Genomic DNA, 26,215 nt, shown 5'->3' with positions numbered 1-26,215 from the left:
ACGTCAGAGCTGATGGCCGTGGGAACACATGCTGAGCTAACGCAAGAATCAGCAAATGAGTTAACCCGGTAGCAGCAGGGATCATGTTTCTTAATGGTCCCTCCAAGCAAGAAAAATGAGAAAAAATCACCCCTCACACAAACCATTCCATAATATATATCAAAGCATTTGTGATCAGTTTATGTATCATCTATTTTGGGGGGTTTATATCATGGCACAAATTTGGCCCGTCGCTGCTACACGGTAAAGCCACAAATTTGTCCTGTCACTGCTACCAGGTTAAAAAAAATATTTTTAGAGTAAAAAGTTAAAGTAGTGTAATTTTGTTGATCTCAAAATGTTCCCTCATCCTTTGGCTCCTTAGGTTGGTAATATGACGCCCCTAGCCATTTCCTGTTTTCAGATGTAGGTGATGAAACACAAGTTTATAATTTGTCCGAACCATTCCCACCTGTGGTGATGGTTCAGCCAGGGAGGTGGGATGGTATGGACACTGGTATTACTCGGCTTTTTTTTTTACAACAAAGGAGACAGCTCAAGGGCACACAAAAAAGAAAACAATAATAAAAAAAGCCTGCTACTCACTGCTCCTAAAAAAAGAATCAATAGAGGTGGCCGAAAGAGAGGTCAATTTCGGGAGGAGAGGTGTCCTGATACCCTCCTCTTGAAAGAGTTCAAGTCGTAGGCAGGAGGAAATACAGATGAAGGAAGATTGTTCCAGAGTTTACCAGCGTGAGGGATGAAAGAGTGAAGATGCTGGTTAACTCTTGCATAAGGGGTTTGGACAGTATAGGGATGAGCATGAGTAGAAAGTCGTGTGCAGTGGGGCCGTGGGAGGGGGGGAGGCATGCAGATAGCAAGTTCAGAGGAGCAGTCAGCATGAAAATAGCGATAGAAGATAGAAAAAGAGGCAGCATCGCGATGGAATTTAAGAGGTAGAAGACTATCAGTAGGAGGAGGAGAGCTGATGAGACGAAGAGCCTTAGACTTCACTCTGTCCAGAAGAGCTGTGTGAGTGGAACGCCCCCACATGTAAGATGCATACTCCACATTAACATAGTTTAACCTGGTAGCAGCGACGGGCCAAATTTGTGGCTTTACCGTGTAGCAGCAACGTGCCCGATTTGTGCCATGATATAAACACCCCAAAACAGATGATACATAAACTGATCACAATTGCTTTTGATATATATTATGAAATGGTTTGTGTGAGGGGTGATTTTATTCTCATTTTTCTCGCTTAGAGGGACCATTAAGAAACATGATCCCCGCTGCTACCGGGTTAAGTTTGATTGGCTAATAAACAAGAATACGTATATCTATTACAAAATATGTTTATATGCACAAAAGTATCCTCTCAAATTTTATAGGAAAAAATGAACTAAAAGAAGACCTATAAGAAATATCTAAAGAATTTTGGGATTATGGCTTCCTTCTCCTCTCACAAGCATAATACCTGAATATAAGTCAAACAAATTAACCTTTTTATAACTGTTGCAACACCTGTAGTGTTTAAATTTACATATAATTAATAAAAATCATGAAAAATATCAACTGTCTGCATTGTCACAACTATAAAAAATAAATGGGTGGTCACATTCCATTTTCAGCACGAGAGCTGGGTGTTCGTGTTATACGGTGATAACTTCGCCGTGCATCGCTGCGTCACCGTAATAACGTACATTTCACTACTTGCCATATTATTGAAGTGACCATCCCACTGTCTGAATTATCACCACTCTCCCCAACTTGTAAGAAGTATCATTGCTTTTGGTTGATTGCAGAAGCTGTGGAGGTGTGTGTTGTTGTCCTGGAGGTTGATGTGTGTGTGAGTGTGTGTTCCTGCATCATGTGTGCTCAGATGATTGTTTGTCCAGTTAGAGAATTTTTATCAAAATGATCTCTGTTTCAGGGTCGTGGTGCTGGAGTAGTGCTTGGATGCCTCATTGGAATGTTCCCATTACTCTTCCTTTCTGACCACGAGGAGGAAAAGAAGCTAAAAGTGGAGGACTCATCTGTATTGAAGTAATAGTTTGGACATATACCTCTTGGTGTTGTTGGACATATGGTGCTCAAACTTCATCTTTCCAGCTCTGTGATGATGTGCTGGTAGGGTTTTTCTCACCAGTTAATTTGTCAAGTCTGTTGCTGTATGTGTTTTATTACTGTAGGCAACTATAATTGAGTTATTTAGACGTAGTGTGCTTCTATTGTTATCAGTATTTAGGCATCTACAGAAAGAAATATTAAAGTCCAAAATCTGCAGTCCATACAGCTGAGGCAGTCAGGTTGGAATGATTTTTTATTGGCAGACTATAGAAATGCACTACATCATAGTTACTGCTCCAGAAACCTTACTCTGGAGGGAAAATATTGTATCTGCTTGAATGGAAATATGTAAAAGTGTTTTCATGTAACCATTTCACAAAATATGGTTTAACAAGACATAACAAAGTTTGCATTTTCTGTGAAGGCAGTGCTGTGCATGTTCTTGTATACATAAATGTATATTACTATTGTAAAAAAATCACTCATGTATTTAGTGTTAATGTGTTGATGTTGCTGGGTAGAATAATAGCTTTTTTTTGGTGTAAATGTGTACAGAGATTAACGTATAACTGTTTCAGAAGCCACAGCTTAGTTTGAACCACTCACTTGTTGTGCAGTTATGTCATCACAGTCAGTATTATCACCCACATATTTGAATACAAGCTGATGTCATATAAGGTCTTAACCCTTTCACTCCGGGGGACGTATATTCACGTCCTGGCCGCCAACTTTGGCCAACCGCTCCCGTTCGGTGGTCGTGTCTGTACGTCCTACTTGCTACGCGCCACATAAGGGAGACGTGTATATAAGTCCGGTTTAATTTTAGTATGCCATAGCAGGGATACGTTTTCTGGGAGATGGATGGTTTTAGAGAAAACAATATGGGTAACAAAATTATACGGTAACAAAGAAGAAATTCTGCTGTGAGAACTTTTGCAGTCTTTTGCAGGCATATCTTTATCTCACACACACACACACAAAGGGAGGAGGGGGTTGATAAGTTAGGCCTATTTATATCTTCTGTTCCTCTTCCTTTGAGTTGAGTAGCCATCACTCACCACCCCCTCGGCTCAAGGACGCGGCCTCCCCTCCCTGCCCCTCCTATACATCCATCCCGCTGTCTCTATTCTCTTCCTTCCTTCCTTCCTCCCTTCAGTGTGAGAGAGAGAGAGAGAGAGAGAGAGAGAGAGAGAGAGAGAGAGAGAGAGAGAGAGAGAGAGAGAGAGAGAGAGAGAGAGAATGAATGCTCACACTCTACTTATCTCCCCCCCCCCCTCTCTCTCTCTTCGTCTCCTTTCGTATTCCTTCGTGTGTGGGTGTGGGTGAGAGAGAGAGAGAGAGAAAGAGAGAGATGTGCACTCTCTACTTCTCTCTCTCTCTCTCTCTCTCTCTCTCTCTCTCTCTCTCTCTCGCTCTCTCTCTCTTTGTCTCTTCGTGTGTGTGTGTGCGAGAGAGAGAGAGAGAGAGAGAGAGATGCGCTTTCTCTCCCTCTCTCCCTCTCCCTTCGTATCAATGAGGTGTCAATCTTTTGACCCCCCCCCCCTCTCTCCCTCTCTCTCTCTCTCTTACACTAACATAAGGAAATTAAATTCAGCAGACACACGTCATCTACACATAACGTAAATTTCTCTGTATATTTATGCTTACATGTCAAAATTATCAATTAATTTATGGTTCTTTATGTGCACCATTCAATTTTGCATATTTTTATATATAATACATGATGATTATGTTGAGTTTATGGCTGAAAACTTGTTAGAATTAGAAGTGACGTTTGAAATTTGGTGCGTGGCCATCCCGGATACAGGGCGTGTTTTCGCCCGGCCAGAGTGAAAGGGTTAATGTGTAATTGTTAGAGAAATTTATGACATAATGTTTGCAGCTACCTTTGGCCACAATTAGGTGCTGTAAGTTGATTACAGTACTTTATAATTATGGCAGTTTAGAATTTTGATTGCTTACGTTGTGCAGAGATTTCCCTGGATCTTTTTTTTTTAATCTGCCACAGTTATGTATACTGTGGTAACTATACAGTACCCTCTCGAGTTTTGCGCTATCCGAGTTTCGCGATCCTCGAGTTTCGCGGTTAGTCCTAAATTCTTACCATCCCGACTTTCGCGCATTATCACCCTGAGTTTCGCGCTGCTTTGACATTACGGGTCAGGTCTACTTACCATCGGCGTCATGCACGCTACCTTAAAAGGTAGGATCATGCTGGACGTTTTCCTCCAAACATTGTGGCTATGGCTAGAGAGAGAGAGAGAGAGAGAGAGAGAGAGAGAGAGAGAGAGAGAGAGAGAGAGAGAGAGAGCCGCCTCCTCCCTGTCGCGTTTGGTTCAACTCGGCACAGCCTCAATACCATGCAAGCCCCCGACTCAAGAGGAAGTGTGAGATAGAGAGGATGAAAACAAGGAGAAGGGTGTGGGGAGGTAGGGTCAGAAAGAAGTCAAGTCAGGTCATGTCCATACCTGTCACACGCACACAGAAGGTGAAATGAGAAGGATGTGGGGGAGGATGGGGCAGAAAGGAGTCAGATCAGGGCTTTGGGTCAGGTCATGTCCTGACTTGTCACACACACACACACACACACACACACACACACACACACACACACACACACACACAGAGAACTTGTCTCCAGAAAGACATGTGAGTAAAATATCAGCTGAGACATACAACCTGCTGAGGAACATCAGAGCGGTGTTAACATACCTTGATGAGGACATGGTTAGGAAATTAATTGTGACCTTGATACGCCCTAGACTAGAATATGCATCAGTGGCTTGGTCGCCATCACTTCAGAAACACGCTAGAAAACTGGAGAGGATACAGAGAGCTGCAATAAAAATGGCAACTAGTCTGAGCGGCCTGCCTTATGAAGAAAGACTGCAGAGGCTGAACCTCCTGACATTGGAAATTAAAAGAGAAAGAGGAGATTTGATAGCGGTGTATAGGGTGATGAATGGCCTGGAGAAATTGGATAGAGATGACCTTTTGATAAGAGAAGAGACTTAAGAGGAAATGGAAAACTGTTGAGGAAAGGAAATTGTGGAAGAGACATCAAGAAGAACAGCTTCCCGCAGAGATGTGTGGGGGTCTGGAATGGGCTGGAGAGGGAAGTGGTGCAGGCTAAGTCAATAAGTGCATTTAAGGCCAAATTAGACGGAAGTAGATGGAAAGACAGAACAGCACGAGCATAGATCCGTTCCTGTAAATCACAACTACTATACATTTCAGCGGTGGATAAATGCAGTTTTTCTCAAATATCTCCTAAACGAATCATTGGATCAGTATGATATTTCAGCACACTACAATTAACATCTGGACCTAATTTATGGCTAACATGCCACAATACTGTGTGTGTTATGTGAGGAGTTTACTTGTGAAAAACAACACAAACCCGACGAGTCATGTTGACACATTCGAAGGAAAGTGTTCCCCCCCCCCCCCCCCCCAACACCCTCCCAAACTATTCCTCACCACAACTACTTCTCCCCCTTCTCGCTCTCATCATCCCTCCTCTCCCCTAGCTCCTCGCCTCCCTCATCACTCTTGTGTCCCTCCCTGTTTCTCCCATCACTGTATTATATATTAGAATGTTATGTAGGTGTATATGTATAGATATGATTATTAACTAAGAGCATGGTACAGTTCCATGGAGGCAAGACATATTTCACGTTGATAATAACTGTACAACACGTGGGTGCGGCTCGGCAGTCAATGAGTTATACCCTGCCTCTGCAAGTCATAGCCTCGGGCTGGGGAAGGGCGATGGTGTGAGTAGGGGGGTGAAGAGGGAAACGAGGAGGGGGATATTGCGATATTGGGGTAGGGAAGGAGAGGTCTGGGGGTTGTTCGTGGCGTTGGTGGAGGGGCTAGACAAGTACCCCGCACTCGTCCGATTCTGTATAACACCTTAGGTATGATGACTGGATTAGGCTTAACATCAGTCAGTAAAATCCTCACATAACATATATAGTAATGTGGTATGTTAGCCATAAATTAGGTCCGGATGTTAATTGTAGTGTGCTGAAATATCATACTGCGTTTGTCAGACGCTGAAATGTATAGTAGGTAAATACAACTAGGTAAATACACACAAAAGGGGAATGTGAATGGTGTGGGGAGGGAGGGGCAGAAAGGAATCTCGGATGAGGGCTTTGGTCATGATACGACCTGACTCAGGTCAAGATGTGACCTGACTCTCCCTTCTGCTGCTCCCTCCCCCCGCCCTTCTCATTTCCCTTTCTGTGTGTGTGTGTCATGACATGACCTGACTCTCCCTTCTGCCGCTCCCTCCCCCCGCCCTTCTCATTTCCCTTTCTGTGTGTGTGTGTCATGACATGACCTGACTCTCCCTTCTGCCGCTCCCTCCCCCCACCCTTCTCATGTCCCTTTCTCTGTGTGTGTGTCATGACATGACCTGACTCTCCCTTCTGCCGCTCCCTCCCCCCACCCTTCTCATGTCCCTTTCTCTGTGTGTGTGTCATGACATGACCTGACTCTCCTTCTGCCGCTCCTCCCCCACCTTCTCATGTCCCTTTCTCTGTGTGTGTGTCATGACATGACCTGACTCTCCCTTCTGCCGCTCCCTCCCCCCACCCTTCTCATGTCCCTTTCTCTGTGTGTGTGTCATGACATGACCTGACTCTCCCTTCTGCCGCTCCCTCCCCCCACACATCTCATGTCCCTTTCTCTGTGTGTGTGTGTTTGTGTGACATGACCTGACTCTCCTTCTGCCGCCTCCCCCCACCCTTCTCATGTCCCTTTCTCTGTGTGTGTCATGACATGACCTGACTCTCCTTCTGCTGCTCCCTCCCGCCCTTCTCATTTCCCTTTCTGTCTGTGTGTGTGTGTGTGTGTGTGTGTGTGTGTGTGTGTGTGTGTGTGTGTGTGTGTGTGTCATGACATGACCTGACTCTCCCTTCTGCCCCTCCCTCCCCCCACTCTTCTCATGTCCCTTTCTCTGTGTGTGTGTGTGTGTGTGTGTGTGTGTGTGTGTGTGTGTGTGTGTGTGTGTGTGTGTGTGTGTGTGTGTGTGTGTGTCATGACATGATCTGACTCCCTTCTGCCCCTCCTCCCCCAACCCTTCTCATTTCCCTTTCTGTGTGTGTGTGTGTGTGTGTGTGTGTGTGTGTGTGTGTGTGTGTGTGTGTGTGTGTGTGTGTGTGTGTGTGTGTGTCATGACATGACCTGACTCTCCCTTCTGCCCCTCCCCCCCACACCCTTCTAATCTCCCCTTATGTGTGTGACGTACACCCGGATAAGTTGCCGGCTGCCCAAGCTGCCGCCAACGTGGTGGAAAAAAAAGGCCCAGTGTGACACCAGCTTACGGACAACCGACAACTCGCTCCCGGATGGGCGTATGGGCGTTGCCAGTAGCCACAACGGGTAGAGGAAAACGGCCAGTGTGACACCGCTTTAAGGCTGTGAGGCCGCTGATTGGGTGAGTGCCGGCGATGACGTCATCGAACACCCAGTGAATCACAAGCGTGTTTTCAGGAGCTCAGCCAATCATAAGGCTTCATCTGTGGCTTTAAAATGACCCATTGTCTCTTCCTGTTTTCTTCCTTTTTCCAAGGTACGTATTTTGAGATAACAAGGGAGTAAAGGAGGAAAGAAAAAAAGAGCTCCGGGGAGCAGCATGAGTCATTTATAATGGCGCCACTATAAACAGTTGCCTGCGCCATGATGGGCTCGGGGCCAACCATCAGGCCCAGATGGATAGTGTACCGGCGCCATAGCCCACATGTAAAAAAATAAATAAATAAATAGAAAAATAAAAATCCACGGGTAGGAACAAATAAGCGCTTTTTCAGTGTTGTCAATACCTTGAGTTTCATGATCCTCAAGTTTAGCGCAAACCCTTTGGATCAAAGTGAGCGTGAAACTCGAGAGGGTACTGTAGTAGACACTTACTTACTCCATTCAGTGCTGTTTCATATGGACGGAGAATACAATTAATGCTTGGGACTGTAAATTCAGAGCTGTTACATTAATTGATGGCAGATTTTGACATGATATAATCACAACCCTGGCAGTGGGTGGTCTGGGTAGTAAAGTGTGACCCATTTCACTGGGTGAGCTTTCTTCTTCTGTTTGTATGAATTTTCCATTTTCTTGAGGCTTGACCTGCTTCTGTATGAAATAGGGAGAGTGTGACAATATAGTAACTGTTACTTATAAATCTTATGTTGTAGTAATTTATTTTGATATGTGGTGGGGAGTTACTGTAAGATGTGAAACCCCTGTAATTTCTAGTCTAATGAGTGTTGGATATAGTGTAACTGTAGGTTCAAGTTCACTTCAAGGTTTGTGCTGATTTTTAATGCTCTACCATCTTCAGTAGTTGGTGGCCGATGAGCATTTAAACAATTTCCTTCATGATCGTCTGTGAATACATTATTCATTTTTTTAACCTTTACTTGCATTGTTGTCACTTACATTTATAGTTCAGTAGTGCACCAAGTTTCATGCTTAGTCAGTACAACAACAAGTGTTAATAGCACAAACACTGTGCTAGATCGGCGTCGCATGACCCTCCAACACACCCTCAACAATTTATATTATGCAGCTAGGGGTCCAAAATGGAAAATGCTGAAAAGTAAAGATGGCGCCACTATAAACACTTGCTGCGCCACAATGAGCTGGAGCCGACTATCAGGCTCTACTATGAAGGCCTACCGACGCCACAGGCCAAGACGTAAAAAAATAATAAAAATAAAAAGCTGACTTTGTTTATAATGCCTTGTTGTAGGGTTCATCAGGGCTAACAAATGTTATTATACAGTGTATGTCTACAATGCATGGGTAAGCCAGGAAAACAACTTGAAGGGAATAACAAGATGGACAATCTGTTGATCGGAGTCTGCGACACCGATAAAAATGTGCTTGAAATCTGAATTCACAAAAGTTGTGATGTTAATCCTTTGGGAAAACTGGAATTAGTTCTGTGCTCATCTGAAAACTTGCCCAAACACTTTTTGGACAATAAAATGCTGAAACACCTGAATTTCTAGTAGCACACATATATAGTATTTAATAACAAAAATAAGAATAATAGGGAACAGGGTTGGTCTGATTTAAATTAATTTAAATCAGAGTAAAAATATTATGATTTAAATCAAAATTAAGTATACTGTATTTAAAATGAATGAGTTATACCAAGAGTAAAATATCTAATGATTTAAGTTTATATATATATATATATATATATATATATATATATATATATATATATATATATATATATATATATATATATATATATATATATATATATATAAATATACACACACACACACACACACACACACACACACACACACACACACACAGTCGAATCACGTATGGCGCGGTTAATTGGTTCTGAGCAACAGCCGCGCCATAGGAAACCGCCTCATAGGAATAACTAAACCTATGGAGAAAATACAATTTGGTTCTGGCCTTTGCCATTTTGCCACACCCACACCCAATTTTTATTTATTTTTTTCGTTCGTTGTAGACCGAGTGCACCGGTAGGCATTATCTGTCTTTTGATGTTGTTGAGTCCGACCTCACGGAAAGGAGAAAAATATAAGAAAGGGAAGAAAAGGAATGACACAAGGGAACAAAGAGGAAGAAAACAACAAACGAAGGGAATGTAAAGGAAGGGAGAGGAGAAAACCTACAAAAAGAGAAGGGAATAAGAGGACTGACAACAGGAAATTACGGAGGAGAATAATGAAAAGGAAGAAGAGTACACGAAAGGAAATGGGAGAATAGAGGGAATAGAGAGGAGGAAACTGACGAATTGGAAGAAGAGAAAACCAAAGGAATAACAAGAGAACTGATAACAGGGAATGAAGAGAAGGAGAATAACACACTGGAAGAAGACGAAGCTACAAGAGAACGAACAACAGCGCTTCCCTTTCCCCTCCTTTCCTTGGTTCCTTTCGTTTCCCTCCTGCCTCCCCTTTCCTGGCCTAACATTAATTCCCTCCCCTTCCTACATTCTTTCTCCATTTCCCGACTCTTCTTTCCATTCCCTTCATTTGTAGCAAGCCACCGCTGAAACGGTCACGTACTCTCCTCCGGTGAGACAAAGAAAATGGTGTGGCAGCACAGACTCAATAAGTGAATGTGTTAATGTTCTTGTCTCTCGTATTGCGTCTCAATTGCTGATCTATTGTTACTCGTTTATCTTCTACCGTCTGTCCTCGTCCTGCTATACACTCCTTCTACACATTGTTTATTATACACACCAACATTTATATCTCACTTAAACTAAACAACTTTCATACACACGCATACACACACAAATACCTTTTCTATGTGTTTTGTTTGTCCTTACGGCCTGTGCATGTTTTTTTTATGAATAAATAACCCTGACGGATACGAGTTTCTCTATCCGTGAACCAATTAGGACTCAGAACACTCGCTACCACCTACACACTCATAATTTCGCTCCGCTTCCTAGCCATATCCTTCTTCTTACATAACCAGTTCCCTTTTCCTCCTTCCCTTCCTTTCCTGGGCTAACATTCATTCTCTCGCCTCCCTTCCATAATGTCAAGTATGCTATTCCCCTCTTTCCTTTCTTCTTTTCCTTCCTATCCTTCTGACTTTACCAGTATCCATTTCCTCCTTCCTCTCCTTTCCTGGCCTAACATTCATATCCTCCCTTCCCACATTCTTTCTTCATTTCTCGACTCTTCTTCTCATTCCCTTTATTCATAATTTCGCTCCGCTTCCCAGCTATCCTTCTGACGTTTCCAGCGTCCTTTTCCTCCTTCCCTTCCTTTCCTGGGGTAACATTCATCCTCTCGCTCCCCGCCCGTAATGCGCCGTTCCCTTGCAGCCCAGGCGCCATCCGTGCACCTGCCGGCCCAATACATATGAGCAGGAGACGGCCGGACTACTATAGGTTAGAGGGTATCGTCTCACCTTGTTCATATACACTGGAATGTAAGATGTGTGTGTGTGTGTGTGTGTGTGTGTGTGTGTATTGTTAGTTGTGTCATGCACGGAATTGGAATTTTCCATCTCGTTCGATGATCACGTGAACATTTCAATTCTTTTGAACTTGCATTTCTCGATCCGGGCAGCACATCAGACCACGGCTCGCTGCCGGACCTCCAAGACGGACGTACTCACACTCTCGTGGCTCCCACTCGCCCCTCCACTGTAAATACCGTAATTAGTTGTGCTACGCTGAGAATATATTTTCTTAACAATTGGACCTTTTCATTAAAACAACCAAGTTATATTAGTGGTGGCAGCGGTTATTGAACGGGGGTGATTGTGAACGAGTAGCCAGCTAGCCACACCCTCAGCCAGCCCCCAACGAAGTCACAGCCACGTCAGTCATCAAGACATATTAATCGGCCGCCGTCAAACTCCGCCGGCCAACTGCAACACCAACGACAAAGGCACCCGGCGACTACACGACGCCATGGATACCTGCCATAACCGGCCCAGTCTGCCTGCACACGCCAGGGCCTCACGTCACCGAGTACGCCGAACGCACACATTCTGTTGCGAGCGCCGCCCAGCAACGCCACGCCGAGCCTCGCTTACACCGCACCGCACCTCCCAGCACGGCCTGCCATCTGACCTCTTTAGGGGAGCAGACACCAGCATCCTAAGTCTATATATACCAAGTTAGGTCATTCTGTTTCAAAACTGCGACCGGTACGTGCAGGAGTCATGTAGTTTTGGGGCGGAGCAGCGGGATGACGTCACTTGGAGCTAAAAAAAAAAATACCCGCCAGTTCAGGGGTAACTAAAGTTGGGGCCGTGTGTGCACTCTGTATGTGCATTCTCGCCTTCTTTCACAGCGCGTTCAGGCAAGCCACTGACGAAAAAATGTCTTTTTATTGTGCTATTGCGTGACTGTAATTCCAATACCTACAAACGGCGGTGTGGGGTGTGAGGGAGGGCATGTTGAAGTGATTGATTTAAATTAGTCCGCCTTTCTTCGTTTTCTCTAAATCCCTGTTTCTACATTCTCTAGTTTGGCTCCAAGCAGTGTCACGCATAAACCACGCCTCGGCCGTGTCTCCTCCCACAAACCTGCGTATGACTTGACTTGGTGTATATATAGTGCGGCGACGGCCTGATGAACGAGCCTCCCATAACCCACTTAGCCAGTGGGGTACCTCTTTGGCCGACTCGGTAAGGAGTGGCTCTCCCGTCACGCTGGTCGCGGGTTCAATCCAGGCAGCCGGGGAATACCCTCTCCTTGTCTTGATTAATTTCTCGTGTGTTTCGATACACGCAGAGGTCGTGTTGTGAAATAGAGGAAATAGAAAATGAAGCTCCCGGGGCATGACAATGGTGGCATAGCGGTGGGCATCCTCTCCTGCAGTTCTGTTGTTTCCCCGAAGGGATAACAGGTAGGATGGCCCATGCTCCGAGGGTAACAGAAAATGGGAAGAGTTGGAGGTATGTCTCTACGGGGACATTGTGGAATAGTGAACCAATAGTGGTCACTGTCTAAAGGTCTCAACACACAGAAATTAATCTACATAGAGGGGAAAGTCGTGTAGTGCGGCGACTATGGCCGATGAATGAGCCTCCCATAACCCACTTAACCAGTGGGATAGCTCTTTGGCCGACTCGGTAAGGAGTGGCTCTCCCGTCACGCTGGTCGCGGGTTCAATCCCAGGCAGCCGGGGAATACCGTCTCCTTGTCTTGATTAATTTCTTGTGTGTTTCGATACACGCCGATGGAGTGTTGGGAAATAGAGGAAATAGAAAATGAAGCTCCCGGGGCATGACATATATAGACTTAGCCAGCACCGTTCCACCAGTCTCCCAACACCGTCTCCCTTTCCTTGTTGTTCTTTTATCGTCTTGTGTGGAATACTGTCTGCAAGCAAGCTGTTATAGTACAAGGTACTTAGGAGTTTTGTTGTCCTGTTTACTATTTATCGTACTTTCGCAGGGCGCCTCCATCACCTTGCAGGCAAGTCTAGACTCCCCAACGCTTCCCTCACCCCCTACACGGCCCCGACATCCACCTCTCTACCTTACAGCTGAGTTCATTCCTTGTTAGTGCCCTTTTTTTCCGTTGACCCGTTTCATACTTCATACCCCTCTTTTTTTTTTTTTCGACATATACCCGTGTCCAACCCCCCACCCCGCCTTCCTTTAGTTTTCCTTTAGCCTTTTTTTCCCCAGTTCGCAATTTTCATTTTCTTCGTGGTCTTTCTAACTGATGCATAGGAAGGACCCTCGGCTAATAGCGTCGTCGTCAAAGAGAGAGGCGGTATCTCAACAAGAACTATTAGCGCCTTCCGAAGGCGAAGCTAATTACATACTTTTGCGCGACGGTAACGCGTCCCTAACAAGCCAGGCCTCGCGATCATGACGAGTAAGGAAAGCGCTGACGCTGCTCCAGCAGCAGTCACGATTATTCATGACACAAAAGCACCTCGCTTTACAGTGAAGGAGGGCGGCATCGATGTCCACACCTTCCTCTGTAACGTAGATGACGTCATCACAAAACACCGCGCCTCACAGCAGATAAGGATAAGATCAATATACTCAGGGACCTCGTGGATCCCAGTGATTGCGTTGCATGGTCCATCATATTGAGTGATTCTAAAGCCCCGTTCACACTGTGCCGACTCTGGGCCAAGACAACCCAGCGACTACTGGATTTGACAAGTCGGCTCCCACGCTTAAATAATTTTTTGGCGTCTTGGTGTCGGCTACCATGACTGCCGACTGTCTGGGACATTCGGCCAACTAGTTGGCAGAATGTCTGCGGCATGCTGCCAACTAGTCACAAGACGAATCTCAACGGTCAGTTTTTGAAATGGCGCCATGTACGCGTCTGACAACCACGAATCTGACGACCGATTGGCCGACAGTCTTGACGGTCTTGACGACAGTCTTCCAGATTGTCTGTCAACTGGTTGGCCGACTAGCTGGTCGACAGTTGCCAAGGAGTTGGCCGACGGTCTTCCTGACGGTCTTCGTGACTGTCTTGGCGACTGTCTTGGTGGCAGCCTTAATTGCCGTTCCTTTAAATACGGAATCGCTCTGTATTCGAAAATGAAATGTATCGTTCCGTTTTGAACCAATACGGAACGGCATTTGTTCCGTACGGTATTTTATTATCTGAATGATCAAGCTGATAAAATTCAGTCTCTTAAAACTAGTGAGCGCATTTTTCGGTTAATCACAAAACCAGCCCGTAAAATTTGTCAAAGGTTCGTCCTAAAATACGTGTAAAATACGCGACATAACGTCGATCCCTCCCGCCTCCACCAGCACCGTGCTGCGGCTGTCACTCATTGCATGCTCGAGAAATTTTAGGGTTGCCATCCGTTCCTTGAAATATGGATCCATTCCGTATTGGAGAGTGAGATGTTGCATTCCACATTTTTCTGACCTCAGGGTGGCAGCCCTAGTTGTGTCATTCAACACAAGAGAGATCAAAGCAAAAGGAGTGCGTGCGTACTGTGCGGCTCCCAAGTTTGTGCCAACGAAACGTAACCATGCCCAGAAGTTGTTATTGTGCTTGTGATTGAAAAATAAAAATAAAAATTTCTTGATGGCGAAAGAGTAAGCCAATATTTCTGAGCCGACAGTCGTCACGAACGTCCTTCATCAGGCGAAGACTGTCGTCGCGACACATCATTCTTAAGTATTCGGCACCGACGACTGTGCCGACAGGAAACGGTAAAAATTTGGGAAATGGTCCCGACAGTCGTCACAACTGCCCCAGACCTCCCTCAGACCTCAACCGGAAGTGACGGTTGGTCCAGACTCTTGCCGACTCTTGTCGTGAAAGTTTAGCATGGAATACTTTTTTGCGCTACCCCTCACGACTCCAGACTCCCGTCAAGACGTCGGCGCAGCAGTCTCAAGACCTCTTTCAAGACATGCCCGACCCTTTCACATCAACACCCAAGACCTCGTGTACCCTAGAGTCGTGGGTTGTCTTGGCCCAGAGTCGGCACAGTGTAAACGGGGCTTGAGCCTATTTATACCATGTCAAGTCACTCGATCTGCTTCAAAACTGCGACCGGTACGCGCAGGGGGCGGTTTGGGGGCGGAGCAGCGGGATGACGTCACTTGAAGATAAAAATACCCGCCAGTTCAGGTGACTAAAGTTGCGGCCGTATGTGCACTTTGGATGTGCATGCTTGCCTTCTTTCACAGCGCGTTCAGGCAAGTCACTGACGAAAAAATATGCCTTTTTATTGTGCTATTGCGTGACTGTAATTCCAATGCCTACAAACGGCGGTGTGGGGTGTGAGGGAGGGCATGATGAAATGATCGATTTAAATTAGTCTGCCTTTCCTCGTTTTCTCTAAATCCCTGTTTCTACATTCTCTAGTTTGGCTCCAAGCAGTGTCACGCATAAGCCACGCCTCTGCCGTGTCTCCTCCCACAAACCTGCGTATGACTTGACTTGGTGTATATAGACTTAGGAGTGATTATTTTAAGAAGTTGCACGGTCCATCATAATGAGTGATTATTCCTTCCGCAAACATATCATCTCTGTGTTCGCGTGGCACGGTCAAAGCTAAGGCCATTATCTGTCCTTTTCAAGATGGCAGAGGACCTTAGGAATGGTTGGGAGAAGATTCAGTTCATTCTGCCGTCTGCCATTCGTCGGTGATTGTGAGCGACGTATTTTTACAGTTTAGCTTCTCTGAGTGGGCAACTGAGCACCAAGCATCTCTAATCTTCAAAATAGAAAGAAGAATAAAAAAAAAGAATGAAAGAAATAAGAAGAGGAAGAGGAAGAAAAAAGAACACGGAGAAAATAAAACTGGATAAAAATTAGGCAAGAAATGAATCAGACGAAAATAAAAGAAAACAAGAATACAGAAAGAAAATAAGAAAAAGCTGAGATCACAAGAACAAGAAAAATATGAAGAAGAAGAAAACAAGACTAACAATATAAAAAGAAAAGAAGAAGAGTAGATGAAGACACTGTAATAATAACAACAACAACCTAGCAAACAAAATAAAAATAAATGAATAATAATAATAATAATAATAATAATAATAATAATAAGAGGAAGGAGGAGGTAAAAGAGAACAAGAAAAGTTAGAGGAAGAAAACATGAATAAGAAAATAAGAAAAAAATGGAGGTAAAGATGAAACGAGAAAAATAAGGAAACTAGAATAACAAAACAAAATCATAATAATAATAATAATAATAATAATAAGAGAGAAATAGATGATAATGAAGATGAAGAACAATAACAATAACAAAAAAACCTTATAGGCGATCAAACAATTTCTTCATATTAACAACGAAAAAACAATAGCCTATTATCCCTTTTTTTCCTCCTAATTCCCCTAAATCACCTCTTGCCACCTGTCCCTCCTCCTCCAGGTAGACAACGACGCCTTACACCATCTCAGGTAAACAACACACACACAACAACAAATAAACTAACTTAACGATAAATAATAACAAGTCAGGTGATGCTCAGACGTGCGTGCACCACCTCACGGTCGGCGACTACTTTATAAATGATGTCTTTCTCTGCCAAGGCGCCCCAGGCATAATTTTTGATGATTTTCGACTGCCAGTGACATACACTTTCTCAAAACAGGAATACTGAATAATGTACTAAGCTATATAAGTTTTTAGGAAAGTCACGACTGTCGGAGAATTTTCCCCATTGGAAAATGAGGTCACCTCAATTTGGGCTTATTTTGGATGACGTCTCTATGGTACTCTGTAGAGTGAGCAGCAGGGGGTTGACCGCTCCAGGGTTAAGGGAGGACAGGGTTAGTCCGCTTCCGAGTGAAAAGTAGCCCGCCCCGCGCATGACGTCAGCATGACGTAGGATTATTGTTACTCAGCGGCCGGGGTCAGAAGGCAGAAGCCAGGGGCCGGTTTCACCAAAGGTCCCAAGTCCTTGGAAGTGGTCTCAAGGAGTCCCAAGCACGCTTGGGACTCCCAGCGTTAAGAGCAAGGAAGTCCGAGTCACTCCGCGCTCCGGAGGCTTATTGTTCGGTGTATGGATGCAGATCTGACCAGGGGCAGAAGTAAGGCACTGTACGTTTACCAACAACGTTGACAAGATCCCATAACTGTGTCTGTGTGTAGACAGAAAGAGAGTATAATGTGTATACGCGCGGATGTGCAGGTAAGGCAAGTCTATCATAGTTACGTCCTCCGGTCCACGTTTTCTTTTTAGTATACCCTGCCCGAGCTCTATATTTAGATTTTGATCCTGCCTTCCCTACCCTCTTCCCTCTACCTGTGGACCAATCTAGTCAGTCAGTCAGTCTGATCAAACCTGTCGCCCGTGAAATACACTAATTAGTGTATTGTTGTATTGTTGTGCTGGAAGCTTCCCCCGGGGTCTATGGGCCTCTGGAAGGCTCCAGGAGGAGCGAGCAGGGGGGCGGGGAGCAAGGCTCCGCCCGCGCCCTGCGGGGCTCGTGGCCAGGCGCCGGGCGGGAAGTGTTGCCAACTCGCACATATTTTTGCTACATGTTCTTGTATGATCTAAAATATACTGTAACGTTCTAGACTGTACTGTTCTGGATATATATAGGAGAAGAGGGCGAGAGGAGTCAGTCCCAGTCATAGCAAGCTAGTGGCCAGTGAAGAGTCAAGAGTGAATTGTACTACTAAGGAAGAATATTAAACTGCTGAAGCTGTGCAAGGTCTTTACATATCTCCCTCCCACGGAGTCTCTTGACGGCGACACTGAACCCAAGTAACACGTCCGGCATAACATTGGTGTTAGGAGTGTAGCCATTTGTTTTTTTCGCCATGGAGACTCGTTTCCAAGCTGCCCAGAAGGACGACATGTTGACTGAACTCTTGGAATCTTTGAGACTACAGGGGGAGAAACAAGAAAGAGCACAACAACAACAAGAAGGAACACTTCAAGAACTCAAAGAACAGCTAGAAGATCGCTTCACGGGATTACAGCAACAGCTACAAGCAGTACAAGATGGAAGTGAGTCAGTGGGAAGAAAAATGACTGATGTGACCAAGAAGTTGGGACAACGCCTGATAGAAGTGGAGAAAGAACACACAAATCTTCAACAAGAGATGGAGGTGGTACGGGAGACGACACACAAAGAAATATTAGAAGTAAGTGACAGAGTGAAGGCCCTTGAAGACTGCTTGGCTGGAAACGGACAGCCAGTGCCTGCAGGGGCTACTTGTACCCATGCAAGATGCTTCTACGCAAGTCCGGGGTAGTTTGAGCCCTGTTTCGCCTGAGTTTATCTCCGCAAGAAGTTCCGCCAGCCCCATGAGTCTGCTGGGGTTGCCTGTTAGAAAGAAGCCTCAGTAGTTTGATGGCAAGGTCTCCTGGGAGGCTTACCGCGCTCAGTTTGAGCTGTTGGCAGCTCGGAATGGATGGGATGACCAAGAGTGCGCGGCTCAGCTGGCCACTAGCCTGAAAGGGACGGCGCTGGAGGTCCTTGCTCAGCTCGACAATGCGACAAAGGGCAGCTACAGCGGGCTGGCACAGGCATTGGAGCAACGATATGGGACCAAGCACCAGAACGAGCTCTTCAGGGTTAGGTTCAGATCCCGCAACAGGAGGCGCGGCGAGTCTCTTCAGGAACTCGCTCAGGACCTTGAGAGCATAGCGCACAAGGCATACCCAGGTGCCACCCCTGACAGCTGACGGTTTTGCTGCGTGATCAATTCATCGATGCCCTGGACAGCCCTCAGCTAAAGATACAAGTGAACCAAGCTAAGCCAACATCAATGCAGGAAGCTCTGGCACGTGCCATGGAGTTTGAGTCCTTTGTTAGGTCTAGCTTGTCAAGCTTCAGGGACGACTCGATTTCTGGCTTTAGGGCACGAAAGGGCGCTGTCAGCGACACAGACAGGTTCCAAGGAACGTGCTGGTACTGCGAGAAGGTTGGGCACAAGGAGAACGAATGCTATAAGAGGAAGAAGGAATATGAAGGTGGCGCTAGGAAGAAGCCCAGGGAAGGACCCAAGTGCTGGACCTGTGGAGAAAAGGGGCACTGGAAGAATGAGTGTCGGAAAAATGTGCCCCCGGCAAGGGACCACCACTCGGGAAACTAAGGAGGACTGGTTCACGGGGACAACGACCAGTCTGTCCTGTACATGCCCCGAAGATATCAATGTGCAGGAGAACCACCATGACGAGCTGCCAAATGGAGGGCAAGGTTGACGGAGTGTTGTGGCCTGTGGTCGTCGACACAGGCTCGGAACGCACATTGGTGCGGCCTGACGTGGTGAGTCATCGTCGGCTTCCTAAGATGTCGCATCGACTGTGCGGTGTCACTGGACACTACGCAGAGTTCAGAGGCCCAGTGGACGTGAAGTTTGAGCTCGGAGGAAAGGAAGAGTCCCTCTCTGTCTACGTGGCTGAAATGGACGACCCCTGCATCCTAGGTATGGATTATCTTGTCTCCCACAGGTGCGAGCTGGACTTTCGCGCTAAGCAGCTGACTGTAGGAGGAAGGAGGGTGCCACTGACGACTGTGCACAAGGAGGGCCTGCCAGTGACGGTCAAGCGCACCACCATTATTCCTCTGAGGTCAGAGATCCTGTTACCCTGTCAAATTACGGGTGTCCCCCGGCTAGCCTGTGTGTGGTAGAGAGTGGAAGTCGATGCCCGGTAGAAAACGGGGTGATTGTAGGCAATACTTTGGCAGACCCTGCTGCAGCGGAAGTGCCTGTCGTCGTGGCCAATGTCTCCTTCAGCCCAAAGAAAATAAAACAAGGGACCATGGTGGGGTTGTGCCAAGAGATCGACCAGAAACCGAGAGCCTGTGTCTGCAGGAGAACCCTGACGAAGCCCCAGGAGGAGCTGCCCGACTACCTGCGCGACCTGTTTGACAGGAGCTCCAAGTGTCTAGAGGAGCCCCAAGTGGAACAGCTCAGGGAGCTTCTCGTGAGGAATGCAGATGTGTTTTCCACAGGAGACCTGGACTTGGGGTGTACGGACCTGGTAGAGCACCACATCGACACAGGTAGCCACCGCCCAGTGAAGCAAGCTCCTTGAAGGATGGCACCAGCCCGTCGTAAGGAGATGGATGAGGTGATGGATGATCTCCGGCAACAAGGGTTAATCGAGCGGTCCAGCAGCCCGTGGGCGTCTGCTGTAGTGCTCGTCAGGAAAAAAGGACGGTTCCCTCAGGTGCTGCGTGGACTACCGAGCCCTCAACGATCTCACCATCAAGGATTCATACCCACTCCCACGGATCGATGACACGCTCGACGCTTTGGTGGGCTCCTAGTGGTTTTCAACACTAGATATGAAGTCTGGATATCACCAAGTCAAAATGTCGGAGCAGGACAAAGAGAAAACAGCCTTCTCCTACGGTCAAGGCCTGTGGCAGTTTAAGGTCACGCCCTTTGGCCTCTGCAACGCGCCGGCCACGTTCGAGCGGCTGATGGAGAGGGTGCTGGAGGGACTTCACTGGAAGACGGCACTCATCTACCTCGACGACGTGATTGTCTTTGGCCAGACCTTCGAGCAGGAGATGGAAAGGCTATCAGAGTTTTTTTCCCGGTTTAGAGTTGCACACCTTAAGCTCAGCCCGAAGAAATGCTGCCTATTCCAAAGGGAGGTCCAATACTTGGGACACATCGTGAGCGAGGCTGGAGTACGCACTGATCCTGAGAAGGTGGCTGGGGTAAGGGACTGGCCGACACCCACCAACGTGAAGGAGCTGCGGAGCTTCCTCGGGTTGTGCTCATACTACCGCAGGTTTGTGAAAGGCTTCGCTACGATTGCTGCACCACTGCACCTCCTGACGAAGAAGGGGCGCAAGTTTGAGTGGACAGCGGAAACTCAGGTTGCCTTTGAGAAGCTCAAGGAGGCCCTCATCAGTTCGCCCGTACTCACCTACCCAGACCCCTCTAAGCCTTTTATACTGGATTGTGATGCCAGTGATGAGGGGATTGGTGGAGTGCTGTCCCAGGCATGTGCCGACATGGAGCGGGTTGAGGCCTACTTCAGCAAGAAGCTCACCCCAGCCGAGAAAAACTATTGCGTGACCCGGAAAGAACTCCTGGCAGTAGTCAAGAGCCTTGACTTTTTCCATGCTTACCTGTACGGTGCAACTTTCACCATCCGCACGGATCACGCTGCATTGCGGTGGTTGAAGTCACTGAAAAACCCTGAGGGCCAGCTTGCTCGCTGGATAGGTAAACTAGAGCAGCATCACTACACTATTGTGCACCGATCTGGGCTAACACACGGTAACGCGGACAGCTTGAGCCGGCGCCCCTGCCTACCTGAGTGTCAACATTGCCTCCAGAGGGAAAGCGTCCAGAATATGTGCCGCCGCACTACAGTGGAACAGACAGCGGAGGTGCCATGGGAAGACTTGGGAAAACTGCAGCGGGAGGATCGAGATCTGCGACCAATTATGGAGTGGCTGAGTCAGTCGTCAACGCGACCTGGGTGGGAAGTAATCTCGAGAGAAAGCCCTACCACCAAGAATTACTGGACTCAGTGGGACACTCTTCGGATAGACGACGGGGTGTTGCAGCGACGCTGGGTCTCTCATGATGGTCTTGACCACTACTGGTCCACGGTGCTACCTGTGAAGTCCCGGGAAGGCGTCTTGAAAGAAATGCACGACAGCATCACCAGCGGACACCTTGGGGTAAAGAAGACACTGAGTCGCCTGCGCCAAAGGTTCTACTGGGTTGGCATGAGGAAGGACGTGGAAGAATGGTGTCACGCGTGTGAGGTGTGCTGTGCAAAGAAGGGCCCCAAGAAGCGTCACCGTGCCCCATTGCAACTATACCAGGTTGGAGCCCCCATGGAACGGGTGGCAGTGGATACAGCAGGACCCTTGCCTCTGACGACGAACGGAAATAGGTACATCTGTGTCACAATGGATTACTTCACCAAGTGGCCGGAAGCCTACGCCATCCCTGACCAGGAAGCCACTACCATCGCCAAGGTTTTGGTGGAGGAGTTCTTCTGTCGCTTCGGTGTGCCTAACGAGCTCCATTCCGACCAGAGAAGGAATTTTGAGTCAACAGTCCTTGCTGAGTGCTGCAAGCTTCTGGGTATCAAGAAGACCCGGACCACCCCTCTGCACCCACAGTCAGATGGAATGGTGGAGAGGTTTAATTGGATGTTGGACTAGGAATGAGTAACTGAACCGTTACAGATTCAGTTCCTCTTTTCCTCAGCCCCCACCTCTCTCTCTCTCTCTCTCTCTCTCTCTCTCTCTCTCTCTCTCTCTCTCTCTCTCACACACACACACACACACACACACACACACACACACACACACACACACCGCGCTGCGCCCCGCTGCAAGGCTTCACGGCCAAACCGGAGGCGGTTCGAGCCCCGTTCAGGCCGCCCGTGAGCACTTGCTCACGTCGTGAGGGTACCTGCTGGCGAAAGCGCGTCCAACTCGTGATCAGGCCGTGGTGAATTACACACACACACACACACACACACACACACACACACATTACTTTCTGCCCTACAAACAAAGTAGGAGAGGTATGAATTCAATTTTTTCCTTCTCTCTCTCTCTCTCTCTCTCTCTCTCTCTCTCTCTCTCTCTCTCTCTCTCTCTCTCTCTCTCTCTCTCACACAAAAAATAAGGAAATTGGAAAGATGTTTCTAGTCTCAATACTTTATTTCAGTAATTTTGAGCATTTTCTTTTCTTACTCTTGTTTTGTTTGAGTTTTTCTTGAGGATTCGAATCCCGAAAAACATGCGGGAGCGAACAAAAAATCTAACTACTCCTCTGGGTAATTTTACATGGATGCAAATATAGTCAGTTAATGCACGTGTTATTCTTTTGCCAGGCTTCAGCGTATTCTGTCCACGGTGGCAAAGGAAAAGCTTCTCCGTGTGCTGCATTTGAGTAAAAATAATCATTGCTTGGCGTCACAAGGCCACCAGGTCTCCAGCTAGCTTGTTTGAAGAATGTTTCACTTTCATCTGTGTTATAGTAGTTGTAGTTATATCAGTGTATTATTATTATTATTATATGTCACCATGAATCAGGAATACAAGTATCAGTGGAAAAAAGCCACTTCAGATAGATCACGCCACCGTTTGCAGGAAAGTCACTTAGTGTTGATTGTACGTTTTTTTCCACTGATACTTGCATTCCTAATTCATAGTGACATAATGATAATAATACACTGATATAACTACAACTACTATAACATCTGCATTAGATCGTAGATAATCAAACTGTGGAAACTTGTGAGCAATATATCCGTCGAAGTACTTCATCCCCTCTCTGTTCATTCCATTCCCAAATTCTAAATGGGCAACATCATTTCGGTCTGTGCTAGGTGTGTTTTCCTTTTCTTCAAAGTCATATACTTCACTGATTTCATCATCATAAGAATCATCACCAAGTGAAGCAAACATCATAGCTGTTAAACATAATTCCTTTTAAACTTCATCATTTGTGTTATCATTGGCATTTGTTTGGGCGGCGGTTCCCAAACTTTTCAGGCCACGCACCACCTCCCAGGCTGTGATCGTGTCCACGCACCCCCGCTAAGGTTCGAGCAGTACTAAAGTCCCGTCGATTTCATGAAATTTCGTCCATTTTTTACGAACTTTGTGCTCGCAAAGTATGAGGCTCGGAGCGATGGCTATCAAAACTGAACGAAAATGTACCTTGGGGGTGGATGAATGTGCTCAGAGTCTGGGTAAGTTTCAAACAAAGAACAGACAACCCCGCTGAAGCGTACAGCATGCGTTGGTTTTCAAACAATGGCAGTTAATGATGTGTTTGAAATTTTAATGACAAAATCAGCCATTACATTTTTTTTTTCCTTACGCCCCCCTTGTGATCAGCTCACGCACCACACTTTGGGAACCGCTGTGTTAGGGAGTCAGTAACTAAGACATCATCTGTGTTGTATTTGTTTCCTAAAAGCTTGCACGGTATCAGGGAGTATCTGGGGTGGGACAAGAACGAGACTTGTAGGGCTCCATATCCTTTTTAACAGTAAACAGCTCAAGGGCATTAAGCAAAGAAAAAAAAACGCTAGGTGCTGCTCCTGCAAGAGCAAACAGAAGGGCCAAAAAAGAGGTCGATCCTGGGGAAATGCAAAAGGGTCCTGGGAGCATTAGTCGGGATGTACAGTGTCCTGGAGAATGAAGGTCAGGGTTCTTGTGCTCTTTGCCAAGAAGGTGGGTTTTTATTCTTTGTTTGAAAGACAAAGGGGACGGATGCTCACAGGATATGCCCATTTGAAGGATAGAACCAAAGAAATATTCTAGGCAGTCCTGATTCAGTCTATACGTCAATATGAAGGACACCCTAAATTTTTCCTTTAACATTTCAAAGGTTTAGGCAAAGACTGGGACGAAACAGCAAGTCCTTTCTGAAACTGCTGATACATGTGCTTACTACCTACGACATTCAGAGATTTTGCAGTATTTGTCATTTTTTTCCAGTATGCTATTCTGAAGGTCAGTATTTGTGCCATAAGCATTTCTTGATGACTTGATGTCGAAAAGGACTCTAGAATTCATGATATAAAACCATGCATCAGAGAGAGAAATGGATTTGCTGGTTTCATCGCAATCTTTGTTGTTGGGCAGTCCTTTTGATCCGAAATATTGCAGCGTTTTTGACGTGGTTTCAGAAAGAAGCTGAACAGCAAGCTTGACGTTCATTCGCTGAACTCCTTGTACATAAATGTGTCTCTCTAATAGCTTGTGAATTGTTTTCAAGTCACTGACACCTCTAACTTTAATTCCTTTCACAGAATCGCTACTGATTTTTGTTCCATCTGGAAACCTGAATCCTGAGTCAAGAAAATTATTTCTTACAAGCTTGATGACATGAGGCGCGTCGGGAAGGACATATATACTCTGCGATCAGGAGATGCTGGATTGATGAATGAACAATAACTATTATCCATTGATATTTCTAATTTTTTCCACAATTGTAAATTTGATGCACCAAGATCACTAACCAAGCCCACAACTATGAAACCATTGTTCTCTATTTGTTGTATTTCTCTTTATCTCTCTTTCGGCCACCTCTTTGGATTCTTTTTAGGAGCAGCAAGCAGCGGGCTTTTTTTATTTTTTCCTTTTTTTGTGCCCTTGAGCAGTCTCCTTTGTTGTAAAAAAAATTAGTTCAGACAACAGTTCTTCAGATATTTTGCAGTCAAAGTCATAAAATACTAACTGTTTCCACGGTTTGATTAATCCACGGATCATCAAGCAGTGAGCTCTATTCACTGGTTGAAGCAAAGAATCTGTCCCTTTGTCATAGCTCCATCCATGGACCACACTGCACTCATCGATGGACATAATACACAATCTTTCCTGCTCCGTCATTTCTTTAGCTTGAAGATTAACTAAATTTAAAACAGTTGGCAAAAATCCTGGTTCAACAAATAATTTTGATGCCCACCGCGGCAAAGTGGATACTGATGGATAGGGAAAAGAACAAACCTCTCTAATGTATCTGTAGGCTTTAGGGCTTAACCCGATAGCAGCGACGGGCCAAATTTGTGGCTTTACCATGTAGCAGCGACGGGCCAAATTTGTGGCTTTACCGTGTAGCAGCGACGGGCCAAATTTGTGGCTTTACCGTGTAGCACCGACGGGCCAAATTTGTGGCTTTACCGTGTAGCAGCACGGGCCAAATTTGTGGCTTTACCGTGTAGCACCGACGGGCCAAATTTGTGGCTTTACCGTGTAGCAGCACGGGCCAAATTTGTGGCTTTACCGTGTAGCAGCGACGGGCCAAGTTTGTGGCTTTACCGTGTAGCAGCGACGGGCCAAGTTTGTGGCTTTAAACTCCATAATGTGATAGCTTTAGTCATATCATCATCAGTCCACCTTGTTATTTTTTAATCATTAAGAATGATATCAATTTGGGAGGTCGAAAAAAATTTCCTCAAGGCAAAGTTAACCTTGGCATGAAAGTTATTTAGTTGATGTAGCAGGATGTCCTTTCCTTCTTCCATTCTTCTTTTTCCTTAAGTAAACTGTTGCCTTCCTCTTCAATCCTCTTTAACTTGGTGGCAAGCTCATCTACTCCAGCAGGAGCTTGTGGCTCTTCCCGGGCATTGAGGGTATTGCTTTCTGACATTATAAACAGTGGCATTAATATATATATATATATATATATATATATATATATATATATATATATATATATATATATATATATATATATATATATATATATATATATATATATCCTCTCTCTCTCTCTCTCTCTCTCTCTCT

General features: G+C 45.9%; 1 protein-coding gene and 1 long non-coding RNA gene across 5 annotated transcripts in view; one reads left to right on the top strand and one right to left on the bottom strand.

Annotated features, from left to right (window-relative positions):
• LOC126989966 (transmembrane protein 65-like) overlaps positions 1-3,371 on the top strand; it is a 131,405-nt gene extending 128,034 nt beyond the window's left edge. Inside the window, exon 6 of one of the 4 annotated variants that reach the window (XM_050848581.1) lies at positions 1,913-3,371. In XM_050848581.1, the coding sequence (XP_050704538.1) occupies positions 1,913-2,029 (117 nt within the window). In that variant the 3' untranslated portion in view covers positions 2,030-3,371. The remainder of the gene's footprint in view (positions 1-1,912) is intronic. The other 3 variants (XM_050848575.1, XM_050848561.1, XM_050848568.1) reach the window with 3 other exon arrangements.
• Positions 3,372-4,270: 899 nt separating this feature from the next.
• Positions 4,271-7,089, bottom strand: LOC126990013 (uncharacterized). Its single transcript, XR_007743946.1, has 2 exons — positions 6,964-7,089; positions 4,271-6,397 (listed from the first exon to the last, which is right to left on the bottom strand). It is a non-coding gene; the product is annotated as an uncharacterized LOC126990013 (long non-coding RNA).
• Between the last annotated feature and the right edge of the window lie 19,126 nt (positions 7,090-26,215).

The sequence above is a fragment of the Eriocheir sinensis genome, chromosome 6, assembly GCF_024679095.1.
Source record: "Eriocheir sinensis breed Jianghai 21 chromosome 6, ASM2467909v1, whole genome shotgun sequence".
NCBI classification, from domain to species: domain Eukaryota; kingdom Metazoa; phylum Arthropoda; class Malacostraca; order Decapoda; family Varunidae; genus Eriocheir; species Eriocheir sinensis.
This window is presented reverse-complemented; position numbering and strand designations above follow the sequence as displayed.